The 16,344-nt window shown below is 36.9% G+C and overlaps 1 protein-coding gene across 1 annotated transcript; it reads right to left on the reverse strand.

Moving 5' to 3' along the window:
• Nucleotides 1-6,648: 6,648 nt before the first annotated feature.
• arrdc3a (arrestin domain containing 3a) lies at nucleotides 6,649-15,008 on the reverse strand. Its single transcript, XM_057350248.1, has 8 exons — nucleotides 14,493-15,008; nucleotides 12,237-12,318; nucleotides 12,000-12,147; nucleotides 11,809-11,911; nucleotides 11,111-11,367; nucleotides 10,396-10,558; nucleotides 9,230-9,372; nucleotides 6,649-9,084 (listed from the first exon to the last, which is right to left on the reverse strand). The coding sequence occupies exons 1-8, from the start codon at nucleotides 14,770-14,772 to the stop codon at nucleotides 9,016-9,018; spliced, it is 1,245 nt and encodes a 414-aa protein (XP_057206231.1). The 5' UTR covers nucleotides 14,773-15,008; the 3' UTR covers nucleotides 6,649-9,015.
• Nucleotides 15,009-16,344: the final 1,336 nt, after the last annotated feature.

The following is a 16,344-nucleotide window of genomic DNA, read 5'->3' on the forward strand; positions in this document are numbered from 1 at the left end:
CATAATGTGTTTGTAGTTAAATGTTGTCAAGCTTCACATTGTCATAGTGACATTTTAATTAACATAAAAGCTTTTCAGTAATTGAAAATATATATCTTAAACAGTATACAGTCAGCTTTAACAGTGAATCCCTTTGCTAGCTTAAACTACACCATGTGTTCATCCCTGCTAATTTCAGCAGCTATTCTGACACTTGTTTAGTATTAGTTCTGATTCAGAAGGAAAGAAAAGGAAAGAAAAAACTATTATACACATTTCACATTGTGAAAACCTTTGGCCTAGGTTATTTCATTATATTTTATCCAGACAATGCTTAGTATTAAATATTACATTTGTCTATTTCAAAGATGTCAGGGAAGAGGCAAATGAGCATTCTTTCATGCTTCGCTCTAAAGGATCAGCTCCCTAAAAGGGTGGCCAGGTCAGAGAAGGAGACTGTGGAGAAGACAGTGGAGGAGACAGCTAGGGTGTCAGTAGAGGATGAGTCCATGGAAGAGACTGTGGAGGACACCATAGAGGAAACAGTGGAGAACCCACTGGAAACAGGGAAAAAGAGAGGATTAAGTAGAGCAGCCACCTATAGGTTTCTTCAAGAAGGAGTGGTCAACCCGATGGCCATACATCACAATGGGAACCACCAGCTCCTTCTACTGGTGCTCAGTCTGTAGACAAGAGAACTCCTGTGCCCATCAAGGCGTGAGGGACATAAGCAGGCATGTTGGCAGCCAGTTTGGGAGGCTTTCTAAAATAGCTGCATTAGTGTTAGTGCTCCCTCATTCAAATTCAGACGCTGAGAGGGTTTTCTCCATGGTTGGACTAAATAAAACCAAAACCAGGAACAGCTTGGCAGTGGATGGAACTCTGTCATCCATCATGACAGTGAAAATGGCTGGCCTGGAACCACAGTGTTTCGAGTGGGAGCCACCAACCCCTGTGCTGAAGGCCTCAAAACATGCTACCAACACCTACACTAAACAACACTAACCATTATCTCTCTCTCTCTCACACACACGCGCACACACGCGCACGCACGCGCACGCACGCACGCGCACGCACACACGCACACACACACACACACACACACACACACACAAACCTGCACTAAGAAATGATGAATTAAATAAATATTTTTTTATTTGTACAAATTTATGTGTCACATTTTTCAGATCAGACCCCTGTCCCCACCCAAACCCCCGCCGCCGCCAAAATCTCACTCTGAACTCAGTTCAAAACTTGAGAGCCCTGTTAACGTTAAAAAAACTTACTGAACAGCCAAAGTTGGTAACTGTATGTCTGCAAGGCACAAAAAGCAGAAATAAACAGTCTGTTTATTTAGGTAAACATGTGCTGATTTAGTGACTATTATATTATATATTCTGTCAAGTAATGAACTAAACTTCATAACATATTAATATGTTAATGCATTCTGTGTTGGTCAGCTGCATTAAGTGAGCAGTCTTAAAGGGATACCTAACCCAAAAAAATGTAAATTCTGTCATCATTTACTCACCCTCGGATTGTTCCAAACATGCATACATATCTTTCTTTTGCTGAACACACAGGAAGATATTTGGAAGAATGTCAGATCTCACCCCCTACTGCCATAGTAGGGAAAATAAATACTATGGGACTGAAGTAGGGGATGAGATCTGACATTCTTCCAAATATCTTCCAGCAGAACAAAGAAATGTATACAGGTTTGGAACAATCAGAGGGTGAGTAATTGATGAGAGAATTTTCATTTTTGGGTGAAGTACTGTATCCCTTTAAGTGTGAACGTTTGTTTAATCTTAATTATGATTATTTACATGACAAGACTGAATATTTAACTGAAACCAATGATTTCCTGATCAAGTTTACTGTGGTATATTACTGCTTTTAATCATTCAGTGTGTTTTCTGTTGAATTTGTGGTTTTCCAGATGTGTCTCTCTACTGTCATGTTGCCATTAATGTATGGGATTCCTTTTGTGCCAATAAGAATGAACGCAAACTTTTAAAAAACGAACAAAAATATACAATGAGAAAGAAAATAAACACTTTGATAATGAAAACAATAAACTCAATTGCAAGAAAGTGACATGATTTTCAAATAAACTGCTATTTTTCTTAACAATTTTCTAAGTTTCGTTTTTGCAAATAATAGTTTTGAATTCGCTGCTAGATTTTTCATTTGTGCTTTCCGAGTTTTCGTTTACGCTTCTCAATTTTTCGTTCGCCTTTCTGGCACAAATCTCACGTGTGGGCGGGATTTATGGCCACTTTACTCTCATTGGTTAATGAGATTTGGATTGACAGCTCCCTGACAAGGAAGTCGATACTGAAGACAGTACAGTGCAGTACAGTGCAACGAATCTTAGAGAACGATCTGCATGCTGTTATCTTTATTGTCTGTACTTAAAACTACTTTCTTATTTAGTTAGTATATTAGTAATTGGTATTTGAAGTTGGTAAATCATGCGCGATTTGGATCCAAGCGTCCTCCTCCTCATCATTGTCCTCCTCACCCTCAGGTAAATGAATGTAATTCAGATAATAAAGAAAATCGCTAAAAGTTGTATTCCTGTACAGTAGCAATTCTGTCTTTACTTAGCTCGTTCATTGTGTGCTTTATACTTTCTGTCAGGTATTATTTTATGGACTGTAAGATTATTTTCTTAAAAAGGAACGAACAACTTGCATTATAACATCCAATAAAGACATGTTACAGATTATTGGGTTGTGAGAAATTAACGTGCTAAATGAAAACATTGCTGCATAGTTACTACTGTACAGAGATTAAAACTTTTAGCGATTTTATTATCTCGATTACATAAATGTACCTGAGGGTGACTTGTGTCCAGCTGAGGAGGAGGATGACGATGTCGCTCTTGCATACAGTTTCCTTTTAAAGAATTAAGTCCACTTTTAAGTCAAGTACTGTATCTTTCTTTTTAAACTCATGGTGAATGTACAGTATTATACCCCTTTGTTTACATTCACAGAAAGTACACCTCATAAAACAGTACCAATACATTCAAATGACATTTATGTTTTTTAAACGCTACAACAAAACACATTCATAAGGTGACACAATTAGAGGCCTTTAGAATGTTTTATTAATTTAGTCTGTCTCTTGCAAACAACAATTTCATTATGTATTTACACACCTACATAAAACAGGTTAAGGAAAAGCAGAAGAGAGACTTCTTTAACTATAAACAAACATTTAAAGATAGAAACAATACATAAAATGCCACCACGATTATAATGTATAAATTAGAAATATGAACTTGAAGCATAACACTTTATTGTATATCTCCTCAAAACTCACTAGGCATCTCGTTTTCCTGATATCATTGTAATTATAAATTATAGACTGCTGTCTTGACGGCCTCTAGACCCACGTGTAGTTGTAAAACCTGCATGTGAATATGGCTAACGTTATCTATCCTGTCTTTACTCGACGTTAGCTTGTTGTTACGGCGTGATAGAGCCTGGAAGCGTGTCCTACTTTTAAGTGCGTGAAAGTTGGCAACCCTGCTAATATACTAACAAAATAAGAAAGTAATTTAAGTACAAACACTAAAACAATACTATACAGAAAACCGCAAGCAGATTGCTCTCTAATCCGCTGCAGTGTCTTCAGTTTCGATTTCCTGGTCAGGAAGCTGTCAATCCAAATCTCATTAACCAATGAGAGTAAAGTGGCCATAAATCCCACCCACACGTGAGATTTGAACGAAAAATTGAGAAGCGTAAACGAAAACTCGGAAAGCGCAAATGATAAATATAGTGATAATGATCCATCTGAATTAATGTCGTGTTGAGCGAGCCTGTGAATCACAGAATGAGTCGTTGGAATCAGAATGTAAACGTTGTTGTTGCGGGAATATCTAAATCTTACCCGGATACAGCAATGCTATTTTCTGATTGGCTGTTCGGTAGCTATTTTTTTATTTGATTAGCTGGTGCGTGGCAGGGCCTTCTGAACTCTATGGGGAACTCACTTGATTCTTCTAATAGCGGCGCAACTTGGTGGGCGTTTTCCTGGAAATATCTCTGCGTGAGAAATACAAGGTGTGGCGTGTGAGCGTGTGAACGGGTTGAAATGCGTGTGTCTAATGCGTGAGACTTGAGAGCCCTGCGTTAAACACATAAATCTTCATTTACATTCAGTACTTACGCTCTGATTGTTGTCCATATTGAGTTGCTAGAAATGCGGTTCATCCATTTTGCAGGTGCGTTGTCAACTGCGTCTTAGCATCTTTCCCCCTTTCAGTGATATGTTTATATTTTTCTCTACTTAAAAGAAAATGAAGAATAGTTAGAATAATTAACACAAATAAGAATAATTAACACAAATGTTGCCTTTGTAGCACTATACATCTCTCTTTATAACTTTTTCACTGTCCTATACAGAAAAAAGGAAATGAACTAACAGAGCTTCAGTTTGTATTTTAATGTACAGTAACCACGTCTTAACTTTAATGTTAAATTGCATTTGTTTTATTTTCATGTTTTCATAAAGGTCATAGTAATTTTGATAAGTCTTACCTCAGATATTCGAGCATTTCAGTTCCTGGGCTGGCGCAGCAGAGTTTCTAACGGTTTTGAGCTGGGCCACGGGCGCGAGAGACATTTGAACGCAAGACTTCGTTCGAGGCGAAGTGAAATATCCCACTTTCGACCTCGCAGCGTTCCAGTCAAATACTTTACAGTTTCTTAATGTTTCGCACAAGTTAGCTCCGCGCTAATGTCACTGCAAGCATTTTGGATCATGTAACGCGTCTCCATGCTTGATTGATCTGACCTGAGTTCATAAGTCCTATGTCCGACTATGAGCGCAGTTTCCGATGTTATTTCCAAGTAGTATATGGGAAGAAGCATTCCGAGTTTGCTTGAACGTAGCAGTGGCTCTTGAACTCATAAGTCTATGTCATTTTTGATGTTTTGAAATAAAGTAAAACGATTGGAGATGTATTTGTGTTTTTCATGGGGAAATGACATGTTTATTGTTTGAGATGGTGGTGTCCTTCTCTCAAATTGTTTGTGTATTTAATTTTTTAATATATTAATCTTTAAATATGACTAATGTAAATGTAAACTAAATTAATTAATAAGAATAATAATAACATCAACAACTAAACAGCAGAAAATCTAGTCCATCTCAGAAAAGGGTCAAAAAGGAACCTTGTTAACAGGCCAGTTTCTAATTTGAACCCTTTTGCCACTATAGAGGTTCTAAAAAGAACTTCTAACAGTATACCAAATAACAAAGGGTTACTTATAGAACTTATAAGTTCAACTTTGAACCTTTTTGATTATTAAAAGTTCATATTTGAACTTTAAAGTTATTTTTTTAACTCTAAAGATTCAATCTCTTCTAAGAGTGTAGCTAAACCTGTACACCCACTTCTTGGAACAACATAAAGATCCAGGTGAAACATATTGTCAATAAATAAAAATAAACGAGGATGTTTTAATGTATATTCTAGTCATTTGTTTTCTGCTTTTATACATTTATCGCAAAAAAAACCTGAAAATGAAACCATAGATATTTAAAGTAAAATAGTGAACATTCTGAAATGTAACAGCAACCTTTAAGAGAAACCCAGATGGAGACTTTCCCCCTTTTTTATAATACTAACTCATCAGACTTTATCCTCTGTGTGTGCAAGACTGAACCCAGTCAATACATAAAACACATGAATTACTACCATACATTTTCTAAATATGTCACAAGTTGCAATTCTATAATTACTGTGTGGTCAGATGTACACACTGCATAACATTACACTACACCTCATACTGAAAGACCAAGCAAAATCCCTAATATTATGATATCTGAAATGTACCTGTATTGATGTGCAATAAATGCCAAACTGTACAGTATAGGTTAAAAAAAGTTAAAGTAACTTTTGCCATGTAATGTAGGCTAAGCCATGCATATTTATTTGTAGTAGGCTATGACTTATTGTAAGGCTCTATTTAACTTTTCAACCAACTGTTTTGGTTAGTTTGTGACATCACTCGACCCCATATCTTCTCTTGACCTAAATGCCACACGATAAGCTGAGGTCATAAAGTCAGCCCTCATAGACCAAGCTGGAGACATGGAGGCCGCCATAATTGTTTGGGGAATACTCGCGCATGCATAATTCACATGCGTATGACGTTATAATTTTTGGAAAACGCTGCCTTCAGAGTTTACACGGAAACAATAATGCCGTCGTTTTCAAAAACTTGCACTGAGATCTGTTTCCAGATTGCATTTTCAGTGTAAATGAACAGCTAAAACGCATAAAAAGTTTTCTTTTTTTAGTTAGTCTCGTGTAAATGGCCTCTCAGGCTAACACCATAAAACAGTTTTATTCTTAGCTTTTAGATAGAAAAGGACAAGAACTTGCTGAAAAAGAAATAATTTTATAGAACAAGTTGTACTTGTTGGACATCTAGTAGGAAACAAGCAGCTGATTTGATCATAGCCTTTGATGCTTTATAAAATTGCTTTTATTAATGACTTGTTTCAATTATTTGCTAGTTAACACCTTAACTTTATTATCTTTGTATTTAAATTAGCTGACAGTTGCTGCATCTATACTTATCAGTCTTAGTAAAGAGAGAACATTACATAATTTGTGCTACCACACAAAAGTACACACAGAAGAACAACAAAAGTTATATATATTTTGGAGGTTTGTTTATTTTCAAGGAAGAACTAAGACAGAAGTTAAAACAATTAGGAACATATATTTTCAATTATAATAACATCACATAATAAATCACTGAAATGAAAGAATGAAACAAGACATAAAAAGACCACAGAGACCAAATGAACTCAAACAAGAAATATTGCACATCATCTCTGTAACATACCATATTCCCACCACAGGTGTCAAGAGTTAAGCTTGAACATAGACTACAATAAAGGCCAAGTGTTGGACCACCGAAATGACAATGATCTTTTTGTGTTTAAGCTTATTCCTTCAATGGTGGCCATTTCTATTTATTTTAAAAACACTTCAGTAGGTAATTCTTCTGTGTATAATTATCTTGAATTATCAGGATTACCTACAGTACTACTTTAGGGTGTTACAGCATTGTTCCCATAATAATTGAGATAAGTGGACCAGAGCTGTTTAAGACTCTTCGTCTGGAAAAACAAACATGAATGCCCATAGTTCTCATCAAATCCTATAACTGAAAACATAATTTACTGTAAACCTGGCATGTCAAACAATCAATGCTCGCTTTGAAGGACCTTTGACTTTCTTTTTTTGTCCATTGAAACTAAACAGTACTTAAAGACTGAAAACAACAGGATGATTAGTAAGGTTAACAAAGATGATAGCATGTTAAGTACTCAATGAAGGTCACTTTTAAGACCACTTTGCAGTGATTTAAAAACTTGGTGAATCATAAACTGCACTTAACACACAAACTTATCCCACTATGCTTGTTAAGCAGGCCAAAAACAGTTTAAAACATCTATCTTGTTTAATAGTGGAATGTCACATTCTCCAGACCTCAACCAAGATATGCATTTATAGCTTCAACTCAGTATAAAAGTGCTTAAGCAAGGTCAAGTATGTTCTGCCCCTAGGAAACATTGCTAGCTTAATGAGTTTTAAAAACAAATGTACAACTCATTTCAACAATATACGAAATAGTACTTGAGCCAAAATCCAGAGTCCTCTAGCTTTACAGCTTGGCTTTTTAAGTGTTTGTGTCATTCCTGGGGTACTTTCCAATTTCTAGCTCATTTCTTAAGTTTCTCCATCATATCTAGTTTCACTGGTCTGATGAGACATTTATAATGTAATATATGAATAGGAAACATAGACACAGACACAGAGACAAATGGGGCCTGCAGCAGGACAAGCAGGACAAAAAGGAATGCCATTAGTCATTGAAAGCTGCCTTGCAACTCTTCTCTTAATCTGTTTTTGAATATCGGATCAGATTTCTTTTTATACTTTACCTAACTTAAACAGTGCAGAAGAACATATAGTCCACACCATTTAGTATTTTCATCATTTGGAGAATGAGATCGCCTGAGAGTGCATTTGTTCAAACACAGGCTAAACAGAAACCTGCACTGCTATATTCTACAAACTCTTTAGGATGTTCGAGAGCAGCCTGCCTATTGCTCCACTCTGAGCTCACACATGGCTAGCAAGAGTTGGACTGCTTCTCTAGCACAAACCATTGTAACAAAGAGCAAACCATGTTTGGCTTAAAGGTATTCTAACTGTAGAATCTAAAATAAAGTGAACATGCAAAAAAGAGAAGAAAAAAAATCAACACGAGTTATTGAGGCAATGTTGCAAAGTGCCTTCATATGGTCTGTTACCAAGCACAAGATTATTGTCTGTGTGCCCAGGAGGAAACACGTTAAACCTCAAAAGAGCTTAAACAAAATCAGTGCATTACATCAGTCATTAAAATCTTTCTCCTCCTAATCTTTTCTCTGCGTTGTTCATAAGTTGTGTGGATAAGTTGTGTGGATAAAAAAGACTACTCCAACAACTAGGTCCAACAAAGCGAGAGGCTGCACACTGAAATAAAAAATATATATCAGCGAGTCGCAACTCAAGTGAGGAAAACAAATGTGCAAAAATGAACAGAGGCAAGAATACGATGATTAGTTTCTCTCAGTTGTACTGTGAGTGGCTGTAGTTGTAGTGTTTTCCTACATTTCTCTTCTTGGAAATGGTCTGTTATGCTGTTCTTTGTCAACCCTGACAGAAAAACATTAGCAACGTAACTACTATGACAAAGCTCTGCAGGACTTATCAGACAAGGTGTGTCCCATCCACAGGGGCATGACACAGACAAGCTTTTGTGTCTGTGAATCTCCGGGTTGGGCTGGCAGCAATTTGCCAGTGACTTCCTGCATCCTTCAGGATTTTCCCATTTCCCAGTTTGTTTTCTCTCAGTGGTGCCAGCAAAGTGAACAAATGCTGTCACAGAGAGACAAACAACTATGAAAGCTCATAAAGCCCAACTGCTTTAGACTCGTTTCATGCATTTCTCAGCGTGATGGGCAGGTGTGAAGTCTCTGCTCTACAGCTGACATAGCTTCATCTGGATGTGGATCAATCTGAAGGCAAGAAATACAGTAGATAAAAAGTGTAACAATGCAAGCTATAAACATACAATAATGGCTCATGAAGTTTAATGCCAGTGATATTGATGGAAGCGGTTTGCGGACAGAAATGTCAAGAATACACGTGCTAAAAACTTACCTCAGAGTAGGGTGGAGGAGGTCTGAAGCGGAACTCCTGGATGTAGGCGAATAGTGGGCCATCAAAGTTCTCCCGGCCTGAGGACACTTCCAGACAGCCCTGTCGCTGCTCTTCTGTTACTATCTCTGCATAGGCTGGTGGAGCTGCATATAGCAAATGTTAACAGTTACCATGCCAACCACGTGACCCGCTTCTTCTCAATTTACAATTTGAGCTCCATTTCTTCTTCTGGTGTCTAGTAGGGTTGCACGGTGTACCGGTGCTACGGTAGCATCGCGATGCTAAAGCTTCAAAATACCCGCAATGCCTCTCTATTTTTGAAACGGTAGTACCGTAGTTAATGTTTCATATGCGCATTAATATTTATTTGAACACTTGTATCTGCCTTATTGCGGTGTTTATCTCCAAAATGAATGTGTGTTTTGAATGTCTGGGAGGAGTTAATGATTCAAATTGGTGATTTGAACGAGTTGGTTAAATGATTCACTAACTCAGTGGAAAATTGACGCCACCTACTGGCCGTTTTAGTTCTGCATTTAAAGTAAGCCTAATATTTCCCTTTATAAAGACTGCTGTATCAATTAAATTTGTCCAACATTTGAATTAGTTCCTACGTGAAAAATGATCTAGTGTACTTTAGAATTTACTACAGTAAACTACTAAAACTCATAGATACTAGTGTTTTTGAGTCTTATCATAGTAAATATTTAAGTATACTACAGTATTTATAGTATTTACAAATGACTAAATGTAAATGTATTTGCTACAATTTATCCAATTACTATAGTTAATACAACAACATATTCTAGTGCAAAGTATAATACAGTTTACTATAGTAAATACAAAATGTTTAATCTAAATCTGTGTTTTTTGTATAGATTTGGAGTTATATGGCACAGCATCGTGATACTACTTGGTATCGAGATACTTCAGCTGGTATAGTATCTTAAGACATGTTTATGGTACCGTGACAACCCTAGTGTCTAGGCAAAACAGTATATCCTAGGCTAATCTAATTCTATAATCTCAAGAGTCATCCCACAGACATTACAGGACCTCTATACACCGCGTCTTTGAAGACATCTCAAGATCCCTCTAAACAAGTGGTTCTATATGACAACCTAGATTTTCTAGATTACAAGGAAGTATCACACAGAGTTTCATACCTTCAAGCCTCTCTGGAAGAGTCATGCTTAACCAACTCATGGTCATGCTGCACTGGCTGCTGACAGAGGAGGTACGGCTACCGAATGGGTGGAGTGGGATGGTGCCAATCACCAGGGGCATGTTGATGGACAGATTCATGGCACCGGGGATGTCCACATACACCTGCAGATAGAAATCCTGGGTTACCCACAGCTTGAACCCAATTTAAATTATGCCAAACAGATATAATTTGATACATCTGTTGAAGGCAGAGATTCAAATAACTAACATGTCAATGGACATATATTAGCAGTGATTCAACATGTAGGGGACATGGAGCCCAGTGAAGAATAGGAACAGTGTACACTTATTACACAACTGAGCACTGACAGATTGGTTTGTGTGGTAACAGGTCATTAACACTCAATGGCCTGAATTTTATCAGATATTTTAGGCTGAGCTTCTTATCAATGTGCTCTGGGAGCACTTGGAATAATCTCATTATCATTCATAGTGCTCCATATGTGAAAAGAGCTTTCAACAGCTATGAACTGATAAATTGTGTTTTTGATCTTTAGAAATGACCACATCATGAGTTGTTAAGCAACAGAAATGACCAGCACTCGCAGAGATCACCAATAATCACATAAGTGCACCACGTAAGACTTCAATCAATACAAAGCTGAGGTCAAAAACGAATACATCCAATAATAACTTCAGAAGCACGCAACTTACCATGAGTGAGTACTCCACTCTTACGATACTGCAGTCTAGAATGGAGGGTGAAACAGGGGGGATTTTCAACATCTTTCCATTCCAAGTCTCAGTCTTGCTAGAAGACAGAGACTCCCCTCGGATGTTGGCCACTAATTGCTTGATCTCCTTCATCTTCCCTTTGGCATAGAAGGTCTGTGTTTGGTAAATGGCAGCCTTTGGCACAACCATACGCGAAGAGCAGTTTTCAATTTCAGCAAAGATCTGTATGGACTCTCCTGTGGTAATAAACATTGAACAGCGTTCAGTTGATGTACTGTGTATTTGTATCAGTTACAGTGGGGTAGAAGTGTCTAATAATGAATCCAACTATGACACCACTACTGAAAATACTTTCGTTTGAAATGTATAATTATTATTTAAAAAAGAAACATTATAACACAATAATAACAGTATTTGGTGTAGTACTGTAATTTGGCATAGCTGATGATGATGTTCCGAAGAGAATCTCATACAGAATCTCATGTCCTCAATTAAATCTAAACTTTAGTACAACACAGTGACAGTCACAAATTTGCTTACTCGATTAGTCTTTTTTCATTTTCAAAACCCTACTAATCCGGACAATAAGACTACTGAACCCCACTGTATAAGACACTCGATAAGTAAACATGAGTTTGAGTATGCAACATCAGTTGCTAGCAGAAGCTAAAAATTACCTGGAGTATAACCCTTCCGTTCAATTTTGGCACTTAAAGAGATTGGACCTGAGGTGCAAAACCAGCAGCATAGTGTCTTTTCTTTACTGCCCGCTTGGGGGGACTGTTGAAAGAAAAACAGTAACACTTTCAAATTCAAGAACCTTCTTCGGTTATTCCTCAACACAGGTGTAAATGATGTAAGCACCCACCAGCAAGAGAGGAGTGTTGATGTCAATGTGTTCAAAGACAGTAAACTCTTTCTTGGTCTTCATGGGCAGAAGCCACGGCCTGTGCAGCTCAGCCTTCACCCAGTAGCGCACACTGCCGTGCTTTCCTTCAAACGAAGTAGCCAGCGGTCTTTATGTGTATGACATAGAGAACAAATGAGAATTACAATAAACAGGCAAGTCATTTTTGGTTTGGTTCCACATCCAACCAACACTTACGTTTGTGGAATCTCAAAGCTGAATGCATACTCATGTCTTCCTGAATGAATAGTGGTTAGTCCCTCTTCGGAGTTATTGTCATCTGAAACAGAAGAGCACAATATTCCAAATAGGCTACCTTACCTGCCAAAGCATTGATCGTCTTGTTTAGTACATGATCTAATTTACAGAAAGATAAGAAAAACTAGACAAAACAATAGCGGTCTTTTTCACAAAACCCAATGATGTACATGTATCAAACTTTATTAAACCTTTGATCAAACATATAAATATTATTTCAATTATCTCAAATGATTAATCATATACAAAACTGTACACAGGTGTAATATTTTCCAGCACTCAGTTCCCTTGCTTGTACTGAATTGGAAATACTCATAACATTCACTGCAGTACACTACACAATTTGTCTAGCTATAAGATGAATGAGAATGAAAAATAAAATGAAAAGTCGAGTTATTTATTTTTGTAACACTGAAAAGCACAGATGGGCTTTGGTTTTGCCAGCTCAGCTGAGGCACAGAAAACAAGCTCTTAAGGGAGCTGTCAATCACGGGCACACACTCCAGCAAGAGAAGACCGGCCTAAACCGGAGCCAGCTGCATGCCGTGCTGCCTCGCTCAGAGTCATTACACATTCAGCGTGCTGCAGCCCAGACAAGCCCCCATTCGGTCTGCGCGTGTATTGCGGCGTGTGCATTATGAGTATCCCATTCAGTAAAACAAGTGAATGAAAAATGACCAAAACATTCAAGTACATTTAAAGGAAAAAGTCAACAACAATCACAAACGACAAAAAACGAGCAATTTCCACACACCGTTCTTTATTGTAAACCAATCACGTTACAAAAGCATCAAACTGACACAATTAAACATATTTGAATCAGAATCAGAAGAGCTTTATTGCCAAGTGTGCTTGCACACACAAGGAATTTTCTTTGGTGTTGGAAGCTTCTAGTACAGACATTCAACACAATGACAATACAATATAATACGATTTACAGTCTAAAAGATTGTAAAATATGCATATATAAAATAAAGACTATTTTACAGAAAATGGGGGATAATAACATATAAGAGACATTGTACAGGGTAGTATATAGTAGAATAAACATATTAACAGATTGTATGTACACTTGTGCAAATGGATAATTTAGTAAGTAGAGGTAGTGTTATATACATGTATACATAAGATGTAGATATAATAAGGCACTATAGTGCACACTATAGGAGTAGTGGAAGTGTTAAAATATTGATTAAAATATAAAGAGCATTGATTTTCTTGAAATTACAATACACATGCAGTTAACAAAGTCATAACATGTACTACTCGATTTAAAAACAAAGAACTTCACCATTAGGCAAAAATCGACTTTTTTGGAGCAGGACTCATTGCAGGATTAACTGACAAAAACTTACAAACAAAAATAGCAACTGAATAAGAATTATTATATAATTTAGATCCATTCACTGTATACAGGAACATTAATGCAGTATTGAAACTCTGAACCACTGAATGCACTTTGCACTTTAATGTAACCCAAATAATGCATACAGAAGTACGTGCATGTGCGCGGTATAAATGTGCACTGTTGATTACAAAATTCCCATTACTAATTACTACAGCCACTGGTGCAAAGTTGCTGCTGTTTTTCTCACTTTCCGCAAAAGCATGATGTCATGGAGGACACGTTGGAGCATCCACCAATCAGAGCCAAGAACGGCTAGCCACTGCATCAAAACAGGATTGAACCGCTTCTAACAATGTGTGAAATACATTATGGGAAAATACCTGTCATCGCTGCTTTTAACGCTGCTATTATACCAAACTGATCGTGTTTTTTCTATTATAATGACATATCGTTAGAACACTGAATATGTTTTAACATACATCACGAGAGAACAGCAATAAATGTTGCCACCATTCATTCAAACCACTTAACTTTAACTGATGTCTGAGCAACTGAGAGAAAACTATATAATAGTTACAGAGAAAATATGCTACACGCTCTAGAGACAACACAAACAAGCTGCATCTTGCCGTGTTGTCAAAACATTATTTTCAGTGTCCTATTGAGGCTGACATGAAATGTTTCATATACAGGGGAGCATTGTGATCACTGAGCTATTGAATTTGAAAGTACTAATAAAACCGAAAGAGTATATCTACACGTATGTTATGTAATCACTAAGCATCTCAACTGTACATTTAATTGTTCTTCAAAATCTACATTAAGAGCATTTCAATCTATATGCTTACCTCTTTCATGACCAATAAGGATGTCTCTATGATTGAGATATTCCACTTCCTCTGTATAATTTTGTGTGTAGGCAGTATTGGATCCAGCATTTCGTGATTCTGTCCAACGAACTTTTGCAAATCCTTTTGCATTAAAATTAAGTGACTTTACACGAATCTCCCCGGTAACTTCGATAATTACTCTTCCTGAGACTGAGTCCCCACTTGAGAAAACAGGTACATTGCTGTCATTTAGACAGTCGTAGCTTATAATGAAGCTCTTTACCTTTCCTAGCACCATGGTGGCAACAAAATAAAATGTACAATCATCTATAGGAATAAAAAAAAATACCTTCGCGCAGTCTATCAAAATAATCTTCTATGAACAAAGCTAGAGTTAACACTGGATAGTGTCATTAGGATGCGAGAGCTGAATAACAGCAAATGCTGTTATCGCGTCTCGGTGAAGGTTTGACGGTCTGCAATGAAAGACGGCGAAAATTCGCCACCCGGCTCACTTTAAGCGCTGCTCGTGTGGAAAACAACTTGCAGAGCATGCGCAAACCTTTCAGCCACCCCCTTTTTCCGGCTTTTTGTGCAGAATAAAAGTTCTTTGACCTGTCAGAAGAATGACCTTCAGAGAATACGTGGAAGTCTGGATATTTTCACACCATTATGAACAGTTTTACATTAATATTTTAAAAGTCTGGTTAATTAGCTTAGTTAGCTTGTTAGGACAAGCATGCCCGTGGGGATGCACAACATTTGCTGAAATAAATATGGCATTAAATATGATAAAAAATATGGTGATTACACCTCTTGTTGTAATGAAGCATTAAATCTGCAATAAAAGCTCTTCCTCTTACTTCAATGCATGCTCTAATGTGTAAAAAACAAAGTTTACAATGTGGTAACGCATATACCTATGTAGCAATGAATACATTATAAAAAATTAAGTATTTAGGTTATTATTATGTTGCCATTTAAGTTGATCCCCAAATGATATCTATTATATCTGATGTAGGCTACGCGTTAACTTGTAATTCAAACTTGCAGCGCCACACAGTGGCTTTAAAAACTGTGAAAAAACTTTGTGTTTGTGATTTTTTTGTGTCTTCTTTATTCAAGTGCGTGCGTGCGTGCGTGCGTGCGCGCGCGTGTGTGTGTGTGTGTGCGTGTTCATGTTTGTATATCCCGGTGGGGACCTAAACCTGAATACACACCAACACATGGGGACTCGTGTCACCGTGGGGACCAAAATTGAGGTCCCCAGGGGCAGCTAATAAATTGTACAGAACAATATTTTTTACAAATCTAAAAATGCAAAAAGTGTTCTATGATCTTTAGGTTTAGGGATAGGGTTAGGGATAGGGGATAGAGTATACAGTTTGTACAGTATAAAAACATTACGCCTATGGACTGTCCCCACGGGGATAGTCAACCAAAGCCTGTGTGTGTGTGCGAATTAGGTTAATGTAGAACTCTGCTTCCGTCTGGTGGTTCTGTTGGACATCAGCAGTTAATTTAATTGATTGATGTCCTATCAAACGACTTATCAACTGCCGGAAACGCATTAGACCCTATGGAATTCCAAAAGTGACAATATTAAAAATAAATAAATACAAAAATAAATCCATGAAGAAATGTAAAAAAGGAAAAACAAATGAGTATTTATACTTTTATTTCCTTATTTATGGGTAATTATATATTTTTTCACGCTTATTTATTTTTTCATTTATTTATTTATACATTTATTTATTTCCACTTTTCTTTATTTCCACATTTATTCATGTATATATGTATTTATTCCTACATTTATTTATTTTTACATTGATTTATTTCTACATTGATTTATTTATGTATTTCTTTGTCT

The sequence above is a fragment of the Triplophysa rosa genome, linkage group LG2, assembly GCF_024868665.1.
Source record: "Triplophysa rosa linkage group LG2, Trosa_1v2, whole genome shotgun sequence".
Classification (NCBI taxonomy): Eukaryota; Metazoa; Chordata; class Actinopteri; order Cypriniformes; family Nemacheilidae; genus Triplophysa; species Triplophysa rosa.